Source organism: Thamnophis elegans, chromosome 5 (assembly GCF_009769535.1).
Source record: "Thamnophis elegans isolate rThaEle1 chromosome 5, rThaEle1.pri, whole genome shotgun sequence".
Taxonomy (NCBI): Eukaryota; Metazoa; Chordata; class Lepidosauria; order Squamata; family Colubridae; genus Thamnophis; species Thamnophis elegans.
This window is the reverse complement of record NC_045545.1, coordinates 78023523-78045607: the sequence shown is the minus strand read 5'-3', so window position 1 is coordinate 78045607 and position 22085 is coordinate 78023523. Positions and strand designations below refer to the sequence as shown.

At 35.7% G+C, this 22085-nt stretch overlaps 1 protein-coding gene across 1 annotated transcript in view; it reads left to right on the top strand.

The window, feature by feature from the left end:
- The window catches only part of B4GALT5 (beta-1,4-galactosyltransferase 5), a 39210-nt gene extending 17658 nt beyond the window's left edge, over positions 1 to 21552 (top strand). Inside the window, exons 2-9 of the mRNA XM_032218088.1 lie at positions 3410 to 3544; positions 8293 to 8406; positions 10960 to 11084; positions 11872 to 11988; positions 13570 to 13757; positions 14139 to 14261; positions 15096 to 15197; positions 19401 to 21552. Of these exons, the coding sequence (XP_032073979.1) occupies positions 3427 to 3544; positions 8293 to 8406; positions 10960 to 11084; positions 11872 to 11988; positions 13570 to 13757; positions 14139 to 14261; positions 15096 to 15197; positions 19401 to 19548 (1035 nt within the window). The 5' untranslated portion in view covers positions 3410 to 3426 and the 3' untranslated portion in view covers positions 19549 to 21552. The remainder of the gene's footprint in view (positions 1 to 3409; positions 3545 to 8292; positions 8407 to 10959; positions 11085 to 11871; positions 11989 to 13569; positions 13758 to 14138; positions 14262 to 15095; positions 15198 to 19400) is intronic.
- Positions 21553 to 22085: the final 533 nt, after the last annotated feature.

The window sequence follows — 22085 nt, the reverse complement described above, 5'->3', positions numbered from 1 at the left end:
AATTTCCATTTCTTAAATGGCTTCTAGGTAAAATGCTTTTGAAGCTGAGAAGAACTGTGTAAGCTGTTTATCACAGTGGATGTTTGCCTTTTAAGAATAAATAATCCATTAACTCTGCGCATGTATTTGAGATGCCCCAAATACCTCTTTGAATAGTAGTAATCCAAAATAAGTGGCCATGGTGTTTTGCCTGTTACCAGATGAGCATTCAGGCAGATTAGGATTATTTGGCCAAAAAACTTCCTTATTGTTGGGTATTTATTGTCTCTATATTTACGGTTTTAGAGCAGATGGACTTACAGTATTTGTGTATGGCTGAAGGTTTATATCTATAAGAATGAGTATGCTGTTATAGGTTCCTTAATGTTAGAAGGACTTCCAACTTGACCTAGAATCATTTCAAAATATTGAAAATTATATATTATTAGATATGACAGATTATTACATAGAAAGCAGTGTTAATACCTATTCAGATATTTTTGTTTACTGGAAACAGACAGGCTGCCCTCCAGTCTGAAAGACCAGGTGCAGATTTGCCACATTTGCTGAAATCTTGCAGATTTCATTTGGTGATACCATGGAGACAGTAGGTCGCAAAAAGGTTTCTGAGAATTAAAAAATGAGTAACAAAATCAAGGATTTTTTAAAAAAAATTATGAGCATCACAAAATCTTGCAAGGGGGGGGTGTCTTTGATAATGCTCAGATAGTGTTCTTGATAGTTTTTAGACCAATGTGTTGTATTTCTTGTTATTTGAAGAACAGCCTTTCAGCATGTATCTGAATCAAATTAAAGCATAAGAAACCATCATAAATTGTTCAGACATAGTACCTGAAATTTGTGTTTTCCGATTCAGGTTTCATCTAGGTTTCACTGAGTTAAATAGAAATGGCGTATCTCTTAATTATTACGATGTGAATATCATGTCTCAATGTGATAAATTTATTTTATTGAATTGTAACTTTTTAAATAATTCGCAATTTAGAAATGAATGAGTGTTAGATCATAAAGATGCTGTTTTGCTAGTGGCTTCAGGCTTCTTAATGCCTGGATTTGAAATCTTTTTGAAATTCCCTTTTTGCGAAGGAAGAAAAGAATATAATCATAAGCATTTAGTTAGGGCATCCTTTTAATTTGGATACTTCTATAGCTTTTTCAAGTGATCACGTATACATTAGAGCTGCAGAAAGTGTTTAAACCAAGTTTTAATGTATAAAAATGCCCAACAATCAGTAATTGAAGACTGAAAGCAGATATAAATACATTACAAAGTTAGGTGGTGGTGATGATGATGATATCTATTCAATTGTTTCTTGGCAATTCTATGGACCACATCTCTCCACACCTTCTGACCTTGCATTACTTTTTTGAGTTTTTCTATGCTCTGGCTGGTGTCAGCTTTGATGGTGTCCAGCCACCATGTTCTTTAACGGTGGCCTGGTTTCCTTTTTTTACCACTAACTCTCTAAACATACAGGTAGTCCTCAACGACCACAATTGAGCCCACAATTTATCTTGCTAAGTGAGAATTTTGTTAAGTGAGTCTTTTTCCATTTTACAACTTTTCTTGCATTATTTGTTAAATGAATCACTGCAGATGTTAAATTAGTAACACAGTTGTTAAGTGGATCTGGTTGCCCCCTTGACTTTGCTTGTCAGAAGGTTGCAAAAGGTCCCAGGAAACTGCAACCTTCATAAATGTGAGTCACTTATTAAGCATCTGAATGTAAATCACGTGACCACGGGGGATACTGCAATGGTCATAAGTGTGAAAAACACTCGTCACTTTTTTCAGTGATGTTGTGACTATCAATGGTCACTAAATAAAAGGTTGTAAGGCAATGACTACCTGTAATTGTTGTAATCTCCAGTTTATTCCCCTACATGGCTTGGCCAAAGTAAGCCGGTCTCAGTTTCATGATTTTGCCTCCTAGTGACATATTCGGTGTTATGCGCCAAAGTACTTTTGCTTGTTAGTCCCCTTTGCTGTCCAAGGAACAAAATTATATAATGAATGTTATTGTATAAATTGTCTTATGAGACAATTCTTTTCACAAGAGAAACACACTCGTTTCTCTTATGAAAAGAAATGAAACATCTCAGCTAAATTGCCACAGAGCCTGTATTGAAGTGCTGTCCTAAGAAAGGGGTAGGGATCCATCTGACATTGATTTAAGGTAAGAAAGGTAGTCTTTTATGAAGGATGGCTTGCTCATAGTCTCGTTTTTTTTTTAAAGTCAAGAATACTGGAAGACTTTTTTTTTAAGGTAGAAAGAATGTCTATGTTTGTAATGTGAATTAGATTATAGTTCTGCGTTTCTAATTATAATAATTAAAGTGACCTTTTTCTGACCTGTCAAAGCTCAAAATACTGTTCTGTAGCCATAGATCTCTTGAATAGAATTGTCCTTTTGTTTTGCTTAATATAATTACTGTTTACATAATGTCGATGTAAGAATTGGGATATTTAGTTTATATTTTTTTTGAGTTGGGTTTTCTGTACTTTAGAAAATATAATTGAATATAAGGGCAGTAGCTCAAATAGCCCAACTTTATTTCTATCTGTACAAATAAGCTGATAAATACTGAGATTTAGAGCTTCCTGATACCAGCATATGTCAGCCTTTATTACCAAGCGTAACAAGCTCTTGACTTGCAGAATGTTACTGAACCAAAAAACTGAGTTCAGGTTCCTATAGTCTTCCTTCTCTATGCTCTGACCTCTTTTCAGTATTTTGATTTTGTTTAAGTTCTTATTTCTCTATTTCCCTCTGTTAACATTTTTACCATCTTAGACTCTTTTATGTTCAACAATCATTTTCTAGAACTTCAATAATAGAGTTCTAACTTCAAAATGTGCATTTTTCAAGATCACAATGCCTCTTTGTAATTTAAGTGAAAGTTCTAGAAAGTTCAAAAGAGTTCAAACTTAGCATACTACTGTACATGTTACCAAGTTAATACTAATGCGTTCATGCTATTAACTCATCCTCCTCAGATATGATTGCTTTTACATTTGCTTGTACTTTTTATATAAATCCAAACTAGCAGCTGGTAAAAAAAAATGTTTGGAAAGTCACTTAGTAAATTTAAATTAATTAGTGCATCGCAGCTGAAACTGTCCCACAGGTGCAGGTTATAAGATTAAATAAACGAGAGGAGAAAGGATGGAAACTGAATATAACAAATAATGTCTATGTTTCTTAGTATTGTTTTGTTCTGGGATGATTCGGAATATAAATTTCTAGAATTGTATTACTAGAATATAAGTAAATATATTTATTTTAAAATATTTAAATTGCATGATAACTTTCTAAAATATTGGTAAAAAGAGCGGTTTCTGAAATACTTCAGAATTTATTCTCTTTTTCAGAAGGCTATAACTAGTCTTATCTTTGTTGTCTTACAGTGAACACCTACCTCTTCATGATGCAAGCCCAAGGTATCATGATTCGTGAAAACATGAAAACGATAGGAGCGCAAGTTTATGAACAGGTGGTCCGTAGTGCCTATGCCAAGAGGAACAGCACTGGAAATGACTCTGGTATGTTTTGTGAGAAATTGGGTAAATAAGGATTGCTGTCATATGTCATTAGGGCTTTTCGGAATATAAAAGGGAAGTGGGTAATCTAATTTTGGAGGAAACGATGTTATATAAGCTAGCTAGGGAGAGAAGGCACATCTCCTGGGACCTTTCAAATGTAGTTTTCCAGCTGGTGGGATCTGCAACATGACCACACTGCTAGATCTAATAGGGCAGGCTGATATAACTGGGAGAGATAGTCTGTCAAGGGTCATTCCAACACCTTGAATTGGACCTGGAAGCAAACTGGCAGCCAGTACAGATCACGGAGCAGAGGTATAACATGCTCTGTTCCAGGAGTACATATAACTGCCCATGCTTTACTGCATTTTGTATTAGTTGAAGCTTCTGGATACTCTTCAAGGTTAATCCAATGCAGAGTGCATTGCAATAGTCCAATCTGGAAATCACTAGGGCATGAGTGACTGTAAACAAGGCATGCCAATTCAGGAGCATGTGCAATTCATTCACAAGACAGGGTCTTCATAGTCATGACTGCCACTAGCTCATCCAACAGGGATTATGACTCAAGGAGGATCCCAGGTTTGTGCACTGAGTCTGAATGGGGCAATGTAACCCCATTCACCGGCAAAGATGATTTAATGAAACTAGTCTGCCCCAAATCCAAAGCACTCAGTCTTGCCAGTTTCAGCTGAAGCCTGTTGTTCCTCTTTCAGAACCTTCCAGCCCCTGGGATAAGACATTCATAGCCACATCTTACTAGAGGTGGAGATGTATATTTGACTATCTCAGAATGCTGATGATACCTCATAGCAACAAATGAGTTTTCACAGGGGTCTCATGTAGACGATAAGAAGGAAAGGACAAAGCATCAAATCCTGTGCCACTTCACAGTGGGGGGAGCACTCCTCCCCAATCATCACTAAGTGCAAAGGAAGAAGATGAATCAAGGCAGCACCGTGCTGCCCATTTCAATCCTCTCAGCCGATCCAGAAGAATATCATCGTCAATGGTATTGAAAGCCACTGAGAGGTGCTGTAGGGCAAGGACACATGCACTACCCCCATCCTGTCCATGCCAGTGGTCATCCAAAAGCACAATCCATGCAGTTTCTGTCCTTTAGGTTCTGAATCCTGACTGAAATGGATCCTGACACATAACGAGATGTCTTTGATAATTGCTTTAGAAGAAGTGCAGCTGATAAACCGAAGTGAAAGACACAATTTCTTTGAAAATTGACATTGGCTTCATTATTCCTTAGCTATTTAATATAAGAACAGCAAAAGTCCTGGCTTGTTTAGTGTTTCTCGCTTTTCAACTGGCTTAGATGGCGTGACTATGAAATCCCTGATACAAAATGTAGGAAATTGTAGTAATGTAGTAACCAACTTTGGAAATGTAGATGTTTATATTTAGCACAACCAACTTCTACATATGCATAGTACCTTGTTCCAGCCTTTAGCTATATGGGTGGATCATAATCAGATCATAATCCAAATATATGGAAAGCCATAAAAATCATATACTTAAATAGTTGTGGCTTTTAAAAAGAGTGTTTTGTTTTAATTTTTGAATTTTATTTTCAACACCATTTGAACACTTAAGTTTTTATTTCAAACCCACCCAATAGCCAAATTATCTGGGTAAAATTACATAAATGCTAATGTAAAAAGAGAAGGAAACTGGAAAACAGAAGTATACAGGAAAGATATAAAACACATAAAAATTACTATTTTAGCATGAAGCATGGACTTTAAAATTAAACTGAATATTAAAATATAAAAAACATCTGATTATACCTGTAATGCTACTATAAATAATATAATGGCTTGACTAGAGAGAATGATGCATCAGCGAAAGTTTTAAAAAGCCCTTTTGGGACAACCATGACCTGGATGTCTGAGAATCTCCATAGATATTAAATATGTTACAGGCTCATTTGTACTGCAACAACACTTTTCTACTCTTGTTTCCTTCTCTAGCTTCATTTTTAAATATAAAATGTTATATTTCAAAATAATGTATGCATGATTCTGGAAATGCTGTTAGCTGGGATGTTGTATTGCACTGATGGCTTTCCATGGTATTTCCCCCTAAAATGAGTAAGCATGTTTTCACAGAAACGGTCCCTTGTGTTGACATGTGTTGCTTGAATTATTATTCAGAGTAAAATGAACTGTTCATTTTCCTGGTATCCTCTCACAATAACGTCTTTCAATTTCCTTATAAAATAAACTACACCCAGGAAAAAAGGAAATCATTTCTAGTTTCTTTTATGCAAGGTTTCTGGCTTTTGTAGACATATATAACACTATCTTTGAAATCGCATAGCTTCCCCCCCCCCCCCCCCCCCGATTTCCCAGTCAATCTTCTTTGAAAATTTCAATTGTCTCCATTGCTTAAAATATTTTCCTGAGTTAGTTAGGAAAAAAACCTCTTTACAAGTTGATATGCAGCAAAAGAATTGCCAAATGGAATAAAAAGTAACTAGGATACATACACCATTCAAATTGTATCTTTCATGTTTGAATCAATTCCCCTTCAGTAGTTCCCTTGTTCCTTTGGAAATTTAAAAAATGAAAAAACTTAAACTAAGGGCGCAGTCACAGTTTCTATATGAAAGAAAAGTTTAAGGTATCTATGCAAAGGCATCTTAATTTATGTATTTTTGCTGCTTTTACTACTGATAATACAATAGTACCAGCAAAATAATTTTATTTTCCATTCTTTCCTCCCTAATAATTTTACAATACATAAAGAATTTTGCAGTTCTTAATTATTTTACCTTTACTTTAGACAACTTTGAAATTAATTTAAGGCCCTGTAGAAGTTAATTCACAAAAAGGAAAAAAAGATTTGGAGATTTGAATTTATATCTCATATTTACTCTGGACATCTCATTGTATTTAGAGAGGCTATGCAGCCTCTGAACTCATTCACAACCTTCTTTATTTTTGCATGTAATTTTTTCATGAAAATCAGCATATTGTTACATGAAGTAATTAACAGGCTCATTTATAAGAAAGCCACAATAGTTTCATTAAAAGTGAAATGGTAAAATTAAAAAAGGAGCATTCTGTGTAATATGTTTTATATCAAGGAAATTCACGAGTTGAAATTCTGATTGTCTAAATATGCATTCTTCAGATCTGTACAAAGTGTAGCTATTGTAACAATTAAGATAACCAAAAAAAAGGAATTAGTGGTTTGTTATTGATAAGAATATATGATAGTAACATGTAAGCACAATAACCTTGCTAAAATATAGATACTAATAGAGTGCCTTCTATTGTCCAATTTCAGTCTCATGTTGGCCTCCTTCACGGTGAAATATGAGCATGCTGCTGCAATTATTACACATTCTGATAGCTGAACTCTTTAACACTGTGACCTTGTTGGGAAAAAAAGGACAATCTAAATTTTGGAAAAAAACAATTATAATCTTTTTATTGTTCTTTAGTCTGCATGTCTTCATAGATTTGATATGTTAGGTTAGAACAAAAAATATTCATCTTCAGTGCTAGGAAACATCAGGAATTTTACGTCACATAAGGCATTTTAAAAACAGTTATGTAAATAACTGCAGCTAGCTAGAAAATTTGTTCACATTTGTCATAAAAAACAACATAGTGCTAGGTTTTCCTGGATCATTGGAATTCTCTTCCTTCTGAAGTTAAGAGAGTTTTATGTTTTGGAAGCAAGTGAAGACCATTCTGCTTTGTTTGGTCTGCAGCAGATAGGTTGAAGTTATTGAAAAGATAAACATCCCTGTTAGTTTTGATTTTATACCTGTTACTTATATTTTTATGTTTTACTTGCACAGGGGCTTGCAAATTGGTATGTGCTATTGTAAAATGAAATAAACTAATCAAATAAAAATAGGTTGTAACATATAAATTGAAATGGGCCCAGATTAAATATCCAATCAATGGATATTAGAAATGGGAAAATGTGTTATTGATCCCGAAGTTCAACTTGTTCCTCTTAAATCAGTATTAAGGTGTTAACAGTATACTGTAGCTAATGGAAGAACTAGATTATTTATTGATGCATTACAGACTCTTTTAAACATGCAGTCAGAAACATCAAGAAACGGTTTTATTATGTTTGATCATTTTGTCTAGGTCAGAATACTATACAGTGCCTATCCAAGACGTTAGAGTATTTTTCCAGCCCTATTTGGAAACACCAGGGATTAAACTTTAAATACATTGTGCAGGTGCTGTATTAATGAACTAAAACTTTTTTTCTTAATAAAAATCTGATTTGAAAGGAGAATAGCTTCTTTATCAAAAGAGATAAGTTAGCTAATATTTTTATAGCCACTATAAGATACGTCAGATGAATTAAGTTTCCAAAATTCTGTCCATTTCTGCTTTCCATTTTACATAATAAAATCCAAAAGTTGCTTTCATGGTGCTGTTGACATATAAAATATGAGCACAACATGGCAAATCCTAAAATAAACATTAGGAATTCTTCAAATGAATAAAATAAACAAAATGATGTATTGATGCAACTATCAGTGTCTTACTGACTTTATAGGCATTTAATGCATTAATTCTGGAATTTCTTTTCTTTCTTTTCTTTGAGAGGAAATTTCATTTCCTAATGATGAAATCATGAAAGTGATTGTTTATGTTGCATAATACTAAGGATATTAAGAAATAAACCGAATGACTTGATTAGTAATAGTAAATAATGAAATACTTTTGAATAGCAGTCTTGTTTTCTCACTCTTCCATCAGATTATCCTCTTGATTTGAATCACAGTGAAAACTTTCTGCAAACAACAACTTTTCTTCCTGAAGATTTTACTTATTTTTCAAATCATATTTGCCCTGAGAGGCTTCCTTCTATGAGTAAGTTTTATTACAATTTACATAATAACTCTTCTCCTTTTCCAGTTATATGCTCACATATATAAAAGTCATTTTTCCAGCCAGAAATAAATTCTCTGAAATCTTATTTATTTCAGTGTTGCTCCATATATTTTACATTTTTAATTGAATCTGAATTCAGTTTGTTCAACCTAGAATTCATTATCCATGTATAAGTAGATTGCTGAATTAAGTTTATATCATGGAGGAAACCACTGCTTATTTCCTTGAATTGCTTTATACTGCATCAAGGTTTCAGCTAACATCTCCAGACTGTACAGAAGCCACTTCTTGAAATGCCAGATAAACCATTGAATTGGCACCAAGTGAAGAAAGATAATTATTTTGTTCATAGAAAGGGAGCAGGTTCTATTGCTTAGCAAAATAGATTCAAAAAGGATGTTCCATTGAATATTCCTTAAGCAAAGCATCCCTTCATGCCTTGACATTGTCCAGACCTTATTTTGTTTATTAATGAACAATCTATTAATAAAATCTGCTTAGTTCATTCATGTCCAGATTTTCTCAACTGTGGGATGGGGGTATTTAACATATATAGATTGGAACTACTCTCATATTTAAAAATAGTTTATTGTCATCAAAAACATTTTATTATCTTCCATTGGCATATGGAGACGACTCTTAGATATTCATAAAGGTAATACAGGAACACTTAAAAGAATATAAGTTGTTCAAGCTTAACGTCTGTTTGTTAATGCCCGTTCAAACTTACGTCAAAGTTCAGGCCACACATTACAGGTAGACCACACATAGGACTGTCTCCAATTATTTATGATGATTAATGTCCCTGCAGTCATGTGATCACCATTTGCAACCTCCTTTGTTGGCTTTCTACAAGCAAAGTCAATGGGGAGACCTGCAGGTGTCACAAGTGGCAACCATGTGACTTTGCAGTTAAGAATGGCAATGGATTTGCTTAACAATGACAATCAAAAGTGCTAGAATTTCCACTGTTTAGCAATGCGGTTATGTGTTGTTGCTCCATGTACCACATTGTTTAGTGACAAAAATTCCAGTCCCAGTTACCATCATTAAGTGAGTACTGCCTGTAATGCCTGAAACATATGTCTGAACCTTAAACAGGATTATCCTAAAATGTTGAGTTCCGTCTACTGTTTCTAAAGGCTGGTATAACCAATGAAGCATTTATAAGTGCACATACTTGAAAGATTCATGTGTTTTCTGAATCTTTCACTATTGAAAGATTCAATAGTGTTTGCTGAGTTTCTGTGCTCTAAATTTAGGAATAAGCTGTCTTGGTTGGTGAGTATGCTTATATCGGTGAAGGATAATGAGGCCTAGTCACCCATCATAAGTAGCAATTGCTCTCCAGCAAGTTTGGCAAATCCAGCATACAAATTTGTTCTATGTGGAGTTTATGTGCTTCTTTTCTTCATACTCAGCACTACAGTAAGAGTGTGATGCTGTTATATGTTAAGCATCTGAAAGTAAAAGCTTGTCCTTGGTTATTCTTCCAAATGAAGTATTCAGTACATAAAGCAACCTGAACAAAAAATTACAATGGTGCCAAATAGTGCATGAGCTAAGAGCTTATGTACCCAAGGCAAATTTGTGTCCAATCACACTTGGCCAATAAATAATTCTATTCTATTCTAAATTAAGAGACTTTTGACTGATACTCAAAAGTTATGGCCGTTGCATCTCCTCCATGGTCATATGATTATGATCTGGGGTCTTGGCAAAGCAATCACATTTACGACAGGTTACCAAGCCCTTCACAGTCATTTGACCATCGTTTGCAATCTCTTGTGCTGGATTCATCAGAAAGCCAACAGGGAAACCATCCAGAAAGGTTGAAAGCCACTTCATTTCTCTGGGCAGCAGTGCGCTGCATGGAGAAATGAAGCTTGGAGTGTTTTCCTTCTCCATGTGGCACACCGCCTCCTCTCCCTGCCCTGAGACTTTTTAACTTTCTAGCACATGGCAGGGAGGAGAGCCAGGATGCTGGTCCAGAGAAAAGAAGCTCTGAACATTGGGATCCAAGCTTTTTTCCTCTGGGCCAGTTCTGGACATATTATCTGTTTCTTTGAAGATCCACTGCTTTGAAGTCACTGCTCCTGAAAAGGCCAGGCCAGCAAAACACTGCTCATTGAGCAAAACAATCACATGTGCCTTGCTTAACTATGGCATTGACTTATTACTGTAAAAAGCAGGCTTTATTACAATTGCAACATGTAGACTAATACCCAAGTACTCCTTGAATGCAAGAGACTTCTGATTCTCATATCATCTAATTCTTGTACCATCAATAACCTATGGTAGTAACCCTTCAAATTTTATTTGCAAGGGTATGGTATCTCCTGATAATTTAGGTAAATGTATTGGCTTAGATTAAAATAGTAAAGGGGGGAGTTAATTCTGAAAATTGCAATTGATTGCAAGATAGCAATAACAGTAGTATAACAACAAAATGTATAATATGATGAGATATTGCAAAATGTATTTTTTGAGCTCTGCTTGCTGCTTCTCATTTTCTGCTATTTATATACACAGAGGGTCCAATTGATGTAAATATGAGTGAAATCAGTATGGATGAGATCCACCAGTTTTTCTCTCAAGACCCTACTATCAAATTAGGAGGCCACTGGAAACCTAGTGACTGCTTGCCTCGCTGGAAAGTAAGCTACAGAAAGGGAATATTGAAAATTATAATGCTATACCATCTCAAATCCTGAGTTTGTTATGTGCAATGTAAAGGGCTTATGTTTTTCTTTTGAAATGTTTTTATATAAGCTGCTGGCATTATAACTCAGAGTTTTCTATTTTGGTAGCTGTTATAATAGAAGAGAATATTTGTACAGTAGAGTTCTTAGTGCTTTCTGAGCTTAGTTGTTTGCTTGCAAACATTTTATTACTAAGGTAGCTAATATTGTTAATGTGTCTCGCACACAAGTTGAAAGCAGAGTTTCTAGCAGTACCTATTTTTCCATTTTGGAAATCTCATTTCAAGAACTGATCCTAGGAATATTAAAAATAAAACTTGAAGAACTGGAGTTTCAATATGATATTTTAATGAAATGCAAGTTGAAGAACCAAGCCTGAAGCCACAGCTTTAAATGTTATTAATTATAATCTAATATTTAGTATTAGCTGGGGATGAGGTTTGTTTGCAAGGACTCAGATGATAAGCCCATTTAACCCCTAAATCAAAAGTGTTGACACATGCGTTGGGTCTCTGAAATCTTATTAGGCTAAAATAAATTAATTTGAATTTTATTGTAACATATTCGAACAGAATGTTGCAGGAAAAGAACATTTAGGCAAGCCAGTTCCCACTCTTAAGGATTTAAGCATTTTACTTGCAAAAATAATGGCCATGTGAGGTTTGCATCTTTGCTTATGAAGAATTGATAGCTTAGGTTGCTTGCAAGATCTTAGAAGAACTCATGATCTCTCTCCTTGTAGGTGGCTATTCTTATCCCATTCCGCAATCGTTTTGAACATTTGCCGGTTCTCTTTAAACATCTTATTCCACTGCTGCAACGCCAACGTTTGCAATTTGCATTTTATGTCATTGAGCAAGTAAGTTTGCGTTTATTGTTTTTGTTTTCAAGGGTAATTTCTAGATTTGTGAAGACCATTTTGTTTTGATAACATTTTCTCATCTAATCAAATACTGAAGTAATTCTTTTAATGAGGCAACTCATGTCATCCTGAAGCCTTGGCTGACTGTTCCCCTAGCCAGAAACTTCTACCCATGCAGAGTGCAAATATAAAATATTCTTCCAGTTACTAGAACTGCTGGAGGAGGCTTCAGCAAGGAAGTCATATTGCTTTACAAAACATCTTCAAGGAATTGTTTCATTTAAACTTATAAAATAAAACTTTTAAGGATTTGCACAACTATGCTAATTCCTTTCTAGTGGTGGAGAAATGCTGATCTGTTGTATAATAGCAATACCATTTAAACGTCTACTGCCCCAAAGTGCTTTACAGTACTCTCTGAGTGATTTACAAATGTCAGCATATTGCCCCCAACAATTTGGGTTCTCATTTTACAAACAATGGAAGATGGAAGGCCAACCTTGAGCCCGACATGATTGAATTCCAGGCTGTGAGCAGTTTGCCTGCAATACTGCATTCTAATCTCTCCATCACCAGGACTCCAAAAACCCTGCAAGAAAGATATACTTGTAGAGTTTTTGCTCAATGATATTATATCTCAAATGTTCAGAGTGTTGTTTCAAATTTGAAGTGATGGAAGACTTCCAAGAGAGTGTGTGTGTGTTTTGATTTGTAGGCTATCTAAATCAACATTCTGGTACTTCCTAAAACATATAGCTTTAATTGACTCAATGTACCTCAACTATGTACAAAGTTCCCCAAACAGATTTGAATTGCCAAACTTCTTCAAGAAAAATGTGTGTGTATGTGTACAATTGCCTATAATACATCTGAGTAAGATCCATTTAAGAAGTGGGATCCTTATACTTGTATCAAAAGATATTGTAGCTCTTTCTACAGACTAAGTTGGGTTATCACAGGACAGAAGTGATATATAAATTTTGCATTGCATTTAAATTTAAGTGTTAATCAAATTCAGCCTATATATCTAGATGGGCATGGCATCACTGAGTTTCTAGGCATGGGTTTAACTCCTATTTAACTCCTATCTTTCAAGAATTATCCTGGCACCAATGTGTGTCTTTTTTTGGTATTTGTAGTTACGCATTAGGGTGATTGTATAAGCCCTAAATCTATCTGCAGGCCTTAATCTGCTGATATAGCAATAGCAATAGCAGTTAGACTTATCTAAGCGGTTTACAGAGCATATTGCCCCCAACAGCAATCCGGGTCCTCATTTTACCCATCTCGGAAGGATGGAAGGCTGAGTCAACCCTGAGCCGGTGAGATTTGAACAGCCAAACTGCAGAACTGCAGTCAGCTGAAGTAGCCTGTAGTGCTGCATTTAACCACTGCGCCACCTCGGCTCATATGTCACACATATCAATCTAATGACACAAAATTTTCTTAGGCAAAATTTGAAAGAAAAATCTTTGAAAAAGAAAACTTAGCATACTGTAAGATATGAAGCAACTAAATTACCTATTCATCCACTTCAGGTATTGGAACTCAAGCTGTCTTTTTGGGCTTTTCTTCTAGGCAGGTAATCAGCCCTTTAATCGTGCTATGCTCTTTAATATTGGCTTTCGGGAAGCTATGAAGGACTTTGACTGGGACTGTTTGATCTTTCATGATGTGGACCATATACCTGAGAATGATCGTAACTATTATGGATGTGGACAGATGCCAAGACATTTTGCTACAAAGTTGGATAAGTACATGTATATGTAAGTAAGTATAATTCCCTAGTAAGTTTAATGCTAAAAGTAGAAATAGCAATAGCAATAGCAGTAGACTTATATACCGCTTCATAGGCCTTTCAGGCCTCTCTAAGCGGTTTACAGAGAGTCAGCATATTGCCCCCAACAATCTGGGTCCTCATTTTACCCACCTCGGAAGGATGGAAGGCTGAGTCAACCCTGAGCCGGTGAGATTTGAACCGCTGACCTGCTGATCTAGCAGTAGCCTGCAGTGCTGCATTTAACCACTGCGCCACCTTCTAAAATTAATTAGAAGCAGATACTATGGTAACTAAAAAGAATTGAGACAGCTATATTTGCTGTGATCATTTAAACTTGACTGACATTTTTATTTTCATGTATCTGTAGCCTTCCATATGCTGAATTTTTTGGTGGAGTGAGTGGCTTGACAGTGAAACAGTTCAAGAAAATCAATGGCTTTGCAAATGCGTTCTGGGGCTGGGGTGGAGAGGATGACGACCTTTGGAACAGGTATGTTGCATGCAGCAAATGAAGAGAGTGGTTTGCATGTAAATTCCAATTGACGGGGCTCTGTGATTTAGTTTCAAATTTCACGTGTGAACAAAAAGAATTGCAACATAAAATTAAAAAGGAATGACTAAGTTTTTTCAGAAAATTTGTATCCTTGGTTGCATCTTGCATTATATACTCATCTTAGCAATACCAACTGCCTGGAAGTCTTCCCTATTTTCTCTTTATGCTATTCAGCCCTATTTTGTTAACTGCCACTCTTACAAGATAACATATAGACAGTGCCCATCTCCCCAGCCATGTCATTATCACTGATACAAAGTTAGCCTTCCTTCCCATCGTTGTTAATTTTAAATCAATTTTGTGTTGCCATTTATTGTTTTAATGTTTCATATTGTTACTTTTATTGATTGTAAGCTGCCTAGTAAAGGTGTAGGCGGCATATGTTTAATAAAAAAATAAAAAAGTTTACATTTCCCACCTTTATAATTTAAGTTGACCCATGAATACTGATTATTTCCTAGGTATAGTTAATTTACTCTATTAGATAAGCTGTTTTTAAAAGTATATAACAACAATACTTATTCTAGCTATGCCATAACTTTGTAGTTATCAATAAATAAACAGCTTATTCCATTTTTAACTGGAATATAATAACAGGCTACCACGCAACTAATTCAAACGAAAAAGTGTATAAATAAGCTAATTTAGGAGATATTTTGGAATGCTTGTTTATGAATAATGTCAATATGATGTTTGTACTCAAATGATTGGCAAATACTAAATTGAAAGCAAAGTTCAATTTAAAGTTTAATAACTCCCTTTCTCCCCCAGGGTTCACTATGCAGGCTATTTGGTTACTCGGCCAGAAGGAGATACAGGGAGATACAAGTCAATTCCCCATCATCACAGAGGGGAAGTTCAGTTTTTAGGAAGGTAAGTTGTTATACATTTTGTATATATACAGATTTTACGGTCCATCAGATTTGAGTGGATGTCATTCTAAATGCTAAAACTCTGCACCTTACAATATATGGTGAAGTTTTAACAGTCTAAAACCTCCAGTGTATTTGTTAAACAATATAGATAAGCTATTGTCTGCATTCACCAATTAGATGGTGAGTTAATGGGTTAGCCCATTAAGTCCTTCATCTTAAAAATTCCTATGGCTCTTTATTTTGTAATACCAAGTCATTGCGTTGCTTTTCTTTATGATTTTTAATCATCCGACTGTATTTCAATTTGAGTTTAAGATTATTCTAAGATGGAACTAACTTGCTATCTCTGCATAAAAGTTTGTGTTTGTGGGATAGGTAATTATGGTAGTTCAGATTATCTTATGTCACAAACTAATTCAGCGCTCCTTGTTTTTCCAGTCAAGATATATTTGTCCCCAGCAATTTCCTAATTATTGAAAGCCTTGCCAAATGTTCAGATGTTTCTACTGGAAAAGGACAAACATGGATTATTCTCAGACAGATTTCAGCAAAATTTTAAGATCTCCTTTCTCTTTAGTTGGCAAACCTAATGTTTTTGTGACCTACTTTCAAGGATAAACATGTAGTCCTTGACTTATGATCAAAATTGGGACTTGCTCCTGATTTTACAACTTTTTTGCAATGGTCATTAAGCAAATCACATGAGTAAAACAACTTCCTCCTTTGCGTATCAAAAGGCTCCTGGGAAGGTTGCAAATACAGTTTTGATTGTGTGACTATGGGGACACTGAGACGGTTGTAAATGTGAGGACCAGTCATATGTCCCTTCTTTTTAGCGCTCTCATAACTTCAAATGATCATTAAATGAAAGGTCATAAGACATGGAGTACCTGTAGTCCAGATATTTTCCTAGTTCTGGCTTGAGTTTTAGTTTTGACCATTGGGAAGATACTATTTACTGCCCATTGAAATAGGCTGAAAAATGATGCCATAACTTTACCTTCCTTACCTTTATATTCATTTACAAAAGGTTGTATGTTGTGCACATAGTAAATTTTATGTCAAGATTTCTCATGTAGATCAGTACTGAATTGTAATAACCCTGAAAATGAATTGCAATGGGATCCTTGGTACTGAATGCTCTATCTTTTAAAATTGCCTTTTTATGTATCTTTTATGTATCAAGCATACAGAGATTTCTATAGGTCTGCTTTAATGTAAAATACTGATTTCATATTGAAGTATATACTTCCAATTAATTGTATTCTGAGTGTTCTGCTTTCTGATCTTCTTTCCAGTCAACCATTCCATTTTTTGAAATGTTTCTTCCTGGTTTTTTTTCTTTTAGCCTTTACTATGCTGTTGAAGTTACTGTATAGTGATTTGTTTAACTGGGAATTAGAGCAGTTATAATTTGCAGGTTTTCTCCCTAGCCTCAAGTGTTTGTGGGACATTGATGCTTGTGTGGAAAGGAAAGGAAAGGAAAGGAGAGCTTCAATACCTTGAGCTGATTTAGTTTAAAAAAATTATTGCTTTGGACCAAAGCCTGTTTAAGGTCCATTAAGTCATTAATCGCTACTTCGTTTCAACCTTAAACATTTGAACAGTTTTAAAGGAAGGTTTCTAGAGTACCATCTTTAGGGAAAACTTCTTGTGGCCTGCTGGCAGCCAGCAGAGTCTGACAGTGAGGAGGTTGGAGAGGAACATGGGCCAGTCCTGAGGGTTGAGGAAAGCTCAGACGAGGGCTCTGCGTCAGAGGCAGAGAAGGAGCTAGACGGCAGCGAGGCAGAGGAACAGCTGGAGCCTGTTCCCAGTGTGCACATGCACAGGGCTGCCAAAGAGAAGAACAACTAAGAAAGCAGGGTCGACTTAAGTGTAAAGCCATACCTTGGAGGTGATTGTCCCCACCCATGGGAAACAAAAGAGGAATGAACAGGCTTTTGCAGGAAACAATTTGTTCATTCGGTCGATTCAAGATTGGCAAGTTCTGTGTGTGACTTTAAGAGACTGTGCCAAGTTCTCCCTGTATTTGGAAACTACGTATTTTTCAGAGTATAAGATGCACCAAGGTTTTGAAGAGGCAATTTTTTTTAAAAAAGTTTTTGCACTCTGCACACCTCCCCCAAATGGCCCGTTTTTCACAAAAACGGGCCCATTTTTTTTTCTTCCAAAAAAAGGGATGAATAGCCCTTAGGAGGCTTGTAGAGTGCTCGGGGGGGGGGGCAGCAAAAAACGGTCTATTTTTTGCAAAAATGGGCTTGTTTCTTGTCCAAAAAAGGGCATGGATAGCCTTTAGAAAACTTACAGAGTGCTGGAGGCCTGAGGGGGGGGCAAAATTGAGCAAAAAACACCCTGTTTTTTGCATGTTTCTACCCTCCCCAGCCCCCGGGATCTCTTTGAAAGCCTCCTACAAGCTATACACGACCATTTTGGTGAAGGGGACGGGGTTTCAGGAGGCAAAAAATGCAGTATTCAGTGTATAAGACGCACCCAGATTTTCTGCCTCTTTTTTGAGGGAAAAGATGCGTCTTATACTCCAAAAAATATGGTAGTTATCTGGCAGCACTCCAAACAAGATAAGGTGTTTGTGGATAAACATTCTTCTGAAAGACTGTTTAGTAAGCCTTGCTGACTATGAATGAAAGGAATTCACAGTCATGTAAATAAGAGGTTTTGTAGGGACCAAGACTCTTTGCTTCTTGCTTTCTAAGGCAGCCTGGGTCAAAACATAACTTGCTTTCAAAAGCAACTCTTTAGTTGCTTAGTTGATTTATTCAAAAACAGCATGCCTGAATTCTCACTCTGCCTCTTTTTTTCTCCATTCTCCTTGTTCTGTTATGAAACTGTTATCTGTTTCAGTTCCAGCTGCTAACAAGTAAAAGCAAGCCAGTCCAAGGGAGAAATTTAGACTGTAATTTGCACGTGATAGAGCATTAAATGATTTAATTGATGAAGAACTCACTAAAGGGACTTTTATCCCAGGAACATATTTCCCATTGCTCTTTCTGAAGGAGATGGAGAAAATTGCACCTTCAGGAATTATTGGATTATGAACATTTATGCCATACACACATTTTTGTTCTTCTGGTTAAGCTTTGCTAGTAGAGATAAATAGAGTCACAGTGGCTCAGCAGCTAAACTGAGCTTGCTGATCAGAAAGGTTGGCAGTTCGAATCCCTAGCACCACATAACGGAATGAGCTCCCATTACTTGTCCCAGCTACTGCCAACATAGAAGTTTGAAAGCTTGTAAAAATGCAAGTAGAAAAAAATAGGGACCACCTTTGGTGGGAAGGTAACAGTGTTCCGTGTACCTTCGGCACTTAGTCATGCTGGCCACATGACCACGGAGATGTCTTCGGACAGCCCTGGCTCTTCAGCTTTGAAACGGAAATGAGCACCGCCCTCACATATTCCCACATATTCATGGGAACAACTAGCACATATGTGCGAGGGAAACCTTTACCTTTATGCTGAAGGGGTGACATGTTATATCCCAATGGAGTTCAGCTAGGGATCATTGGTATGAAATTATGCCATCTATTGTAGCTTCAGGTTATGGAACAAGAAGTAGGGGAAGATCTGTGTGTCTGTATATGTGTGTGTGCGCACGCAATATGTATTATGTACACATGAACACACACCTAATTATTTTTAGAAAATTCAAAAAGACACTTCAAAATAAAGTTTTTTTATAGTTTGTAATGTGTAATGCTTTCATTTTTGTCTGTTAGGTTTGTATTTTGGTGTTGCTTACATATATTTTCTTTGCAATATTTATTGATCAGGATCTGAGCATTTCAGTAGAAATCCATTATTCTAGTTTAGATATCCAGCTCTGAACAATTATTGTGTTCTCCCATGGTTAATTTATAGTTTCCTCAGTTAATCCAATTACTTGTGTTCATACTTTATATACATATGTATGTCCTATGTATATAAACTAATATAAATACAAAATGAAACTATGAGTAGGATGTAAAGTTTTGGAATCCTGGTGAAACTGTATTCTGCCTAGAACTCCTCAGACCTTTTAAAGTAAACATGAATGGACTTTTGATGTCTGTTAGGGTTAGGGTTAGGATATTTTTTAATAAATTAAGAAACTATTGATGTTCAAAATGTAGTCATTAGTAGTCTTTTATGCTCTATGTTGGAACAACGTTGGTTTTAATGTTTTCTCTCTTTTTCTTTTTCAATAGATATGCACTGTTGAGGAAGTCCAAAGAGAGGCAAGAATTGGATGGCCTCAATAATTTGAACTATTTTCCAAATATTACATATGATTCTTTGTATAAAAACATAACTGTCAATCTATCACCAGAGCTGGCTCTGGTGAGTGAATACTAAGAGAATATGAGAAGAGAATGTCAAGAGATGGTTTTATAGATGTCTCCTGGACAAGAATAATCTTGTGTCGAATGAAGGATCACAGTATTTTGAAGAATAATTTTCAAAACTACGCACAGAGATCAATAGACTGTAAGACATATTCATACCGTCAGCGAGTTCAGACTTAACTTGCTTTTTCATTTCTTTTCGAAAAGAACAATGGTGTGACCTGCTGCTTTTGTCCCAGCATTCCATTTCCTTAAGCAATTTCCAGTAACAAATAGAAATTGAATGTGCTTTCCTGCTCATAAAACCAGTTTGGCTTAAAAAGAAAAGAAAAGAAAGAAAAATCTTGATTTCTTGACTTAAAGTGCGGGAAGCTATCCTGTAAGTAACGGGTGTCAAACTCACAGCATCACATTGCCATCACGTGACATATTGCGATGTTTTTTTCCTTTGTGGAGCTGGGGTGGGTGTGGCCTCTCCGTGAGGCATCCAGCCCGCAGGCCGCCAGTTTGACACCCCTGCAGTAAGCTATGACCATTATTGGAGATGAACTGCTACCTAACAGTGGCACCATTTTTTTGCATTTGTGTTTGCATTGGTTTTCTAATTGACTTGCTCAAAGGAAAAAAGATATATATATCTATCTATATATATATATATATCTATATCTATATATACACACAATCACTTCTTAAAGAAGTATAGATGTAGATAAGCTGTATAAATTGCTTTCCTTTATTTTTAAAAAAATGCAGTTCAAAACTGAAGCCGAAGGTTTACAACTTAGCATAACTCAAGTAAGCCCTCAACTGTGCAAGCACTTCAGTACATCAGGATGACATGCAAGTAATTCTCTTCAGGGCTATTTAAGCAGTTATTGAGATTGAGACTGTCAGTTGATAGGTTATTTTGGAAACAATACCAGTCTTTATTGGAAAAGGAGGAATCCGGCATTGGGAGAGTGAGTTTTATTCATGAAAGTGCAAAGGCCAATTGTATTTTGGGGATTGCATAGTCTTTCTGGGTGTTTTTTTGTGTGTGTGACCCTGTGCATTTTGTCCCCGTATTCCAAACTGACAGCAAAACATTAGAGAAAATATCTCCCTGTTTTATCTTGGTAAGGAAGGGACAAAAAGTCTCCAGAAAGTTAACCAAGTTTCCACTTTGGTTTGGGTAGAGTTTGCAAATCAGTCGGTCTTTGGTTGGAAGTCTATAGTGATTTCTGTATCATTAATTTCTGGGGGGGGGGGGGGGAGGTATAAATAATATTTTGATATATTTATTGTGTAAATGAAACTGAACTAATGTAGACTAAAACTGTAGGTTGAAGTTCTTGGGTATGATTATTAACCAGAAAAACATTGCACAAGTACAAGTACTGGGATAAATGTATCCAGACTCCAACTCTTAATTAAAAGAATGAAGGGCATTGAGATTAGTTTAAAAAATATGTGAATATCAGGCAAAATTGGTTGGTCCATAATCTCTATCTAGTTTTTGTTTTAACCTACCATAATAAGTTTGTGCCTTTGTTTTGTTTTGTTTTTCTGGTTTAAAACCAGTCCATCTCTTTATATAGCATGTACAGACTTTTTTAAACTGGGGTATTTACTCTGGTAAAACAAATTGTTCTTTAATATATATTTATAGACAGAGTTTAATGTGAAAAGTACTTTAATCTCTTTGATTGCATTGTTGCCTTCAGTTGCTTTAACTTGTATAGGGTTGTGGTTTTTTTTAATTTTGTTTTATTTTGGGTTTGGTAGATATATGACCCCCCCATATATAGCTGTTGTGGAGGTGATTAACCAAACCCATTTTCTTGAATATCAAGAGTTATGAAGGGACGAGTGCTTGTGTATGAAAGAGAAAGTGTGCATGTGTGTATCTTATCGGCTGGTATGAAAGGGCAGGAAGTCTGTTCTTGAATTTGCTGATAAGTAGACTTTAAAATGTTTCATAATAGTACCTTTATGGTTGCTGCAGAGGGAATAACTTACCTTTTATTCTTTTAATGGCACATGAAGCAATAAAGACTTCTACATTTTGATAATTTTCAGTTGTGAATAATTCATATGTATTTTTTTTTAACTTGGAAGGCTAGTAGAAATTAACATTTTATTTAATGGTGCTTCTGTTGAGAATGTGTTTCAATCTGTCTTAATTCACCTTGACATTTCCAAACAGCTATTTGGCAGTGTTGCCCTCCCTCTCCCCCCTCCCTCTCTGTCTTTAAAAATAGATTGTGCACCCTTCTACTAAACCCTCTGAATTAACTCTGCTAAGAAATGCACTTGTTGAAGATTGGTGTGAAAGAGTCAGTTTCACTTCTTAATTAGTTCTGGATTGATCCCCCACCCCTCAAAAAAAATATTTTCTTGCCCTTCCTTTAAAAGCGTGGAATATCTTTTAAATGTGCACTGTTGCTCTTATCAGATAAGTCAGCTATTGTATGGTAAATATAATTGTTGGAAACATAACTGTCAAGCGCATGTGTTGATATGGTGTTTTTTAAAATGTGTACATTAATAGCTGAAATGTCAACAAAG